The sequence below is a fragment of the Pygoscelis adeliae genome, unplaced genomic scaffold (genome assembly GCF_000699105.1).
Source record: "Pygoscelis adeliae isolate BGI_AS28 unplaced genomic scaffold, ASM69910v1 Scaffold284, whole genome shotgun sequence".
Taxonomy (NCBI): Eukaryota; Metazoa; Chordata; class Aves; order Sphenisciformes; family Spheniscidae; genus Pygoscelis; species Pygoscelis adeliae.
The window spans coordinates 63598-65041 of NW_008824671.1; the positions used below are offsets into that span (position 1 = coordinate 63598).

General features: G+C 63.5%; 1 protein-coding gene across 1 annotated transcript in view; it reads right to left on the bottom strand.

The window, feature by feature from the left end:
- Positions 1-1444, bottom strand: part of CACTIN (cactin, spliceosome C complex subunit) — a 14793-nt gene that overhangs the window by 5632 nt on the left and 7717 nt on the right. Inside the window, 3 exon segments of the mRNA XM_009323006.1 lie at positions 6-456; positions 975-1243; positions 1413-1444. The exon segment at positions 1413-1444 is cut by the window's right edge and continues 17 nt beyond it. Coding sequence (XP_009321281.1) covers positions 6-456; positions 975-1243; positions 1413-1444 — 752 coding nt within the window.

Below are 1444 nucleotides of genomic sequence, written 5' to 3' on the forward strand. Positions count from 1 at the left end.
GGGGCGGGAAGACCCCATTGGCGAACTGGCAGCGGAAGCCGTGGCGGTGGGAATACTCCCACTCCCGGTTGACGATCTTGAAGGCGATGTCCTCGTAGGGCGGCCCGGCGTGGAAGCGCAGGATGGCAAAGTCCTTGTTGTCCTGGCAGGCCTCCAGGAAGTACTCGGGCGTCGAGCGCTTGTCGATGAGGTCGGGGTAGAAGATGTTGAATTTGTAGCCCTGCACGATCTTGGGGGGGGGGTGGTCAAAGTCGTAGTGGGTCTGGTTGTACTTGTTCCACTCGAAGCCCGTGTGCACCCGGTTGAAGAAGCGGGGCTTGCGGGGCCGGTACTTGTCAGCCCAGAGATAGGCCTTGCCCGTGAGGGGCATTTCCACACTGAACTGCGCCTCGTCCGCACCCATGCCCTCCTTGGCCTTACGGAAGAAGATGTCATCGGCGCTCTCGGTGGCATCACCTGTAGGGAGGAGAGGTGACACCCCCGGTCCTGCAGTGCCAGCCAGGCCCGGGCTGTGGGGACACTGCTCCTGGGTGTGCAGAAGGAAGGAGCAGCAGATGCTGGGCAGGGGATGCGGAGCTGGACACGGAGATGTGCACACTGCCCTGCGGACTCCAGGTGGGCACCGGGCTGCGTTGTGCTGGGAAACTCATCCAAAACACCCTTCCCGCTTGTCCGCAGCCCAAACAGCTGGGTGGTGTGGCTGGGAGTGGGGAAGAACCTGACACAGGTACCCACAAGGGATGCCAGTGGTCTTAGCCCCATCTCCCTGCTCTTGTCCCGGCCACAGCGCCCTTCGCTGCCTGGGGCTATCCTTCCGCCAGGCCAGCTCTGGATGCGTGCTCCAGATCCCGCTCTCACTCACCCTTTTCTGAGGACAGTATCCCCCTCCAGCCCTGCACCCCGAAGCACATGCACGGCCTCCGTGCCAGGCAGGCGAGGCTGGCGGGCGCAGGGCCTGCCCGTGGGGCTCTTACCCGTGACCTGGAGCTGCTGACGCAGAAGCAGCAGTCGATGCGTATCCTCCTCGGCCTCCAGCACGTGGGCATCGAAGGGCAGCTCGTTGGTGCCCAGCAGCCGGGGGCTGTACTTCCCCGCATCGTAGTCGTCCAGGCTCTGCTGGATCAGGTCCTCCTCCATCAGCACGGCTTCCCCCTCTGCCTCTCCTTTGGCCTCTGCATCCTGCTCGGCCTCCGGCTCCGAGGATGGCCCTGGCTGTACCACAATGCTCTCCTCTGGATCCAGCCTGCAAGGAAGAGAGAAGAGAGGACTGGGACGAGGATGGTACCCTTGTTCTCTGTTCACCTCAGGTCTGTCTACGGAAGGACGGGAGCACGAGGCTGCATTTTCTGTCCCGGGTGCCCCATGGGAGAGGCCCGGATGGCTGCGCTCCCCAAAAGGAAAGGGCTGTGTACCTGTCACTGGGGGAGGCCGGCTCCCGCTTGAT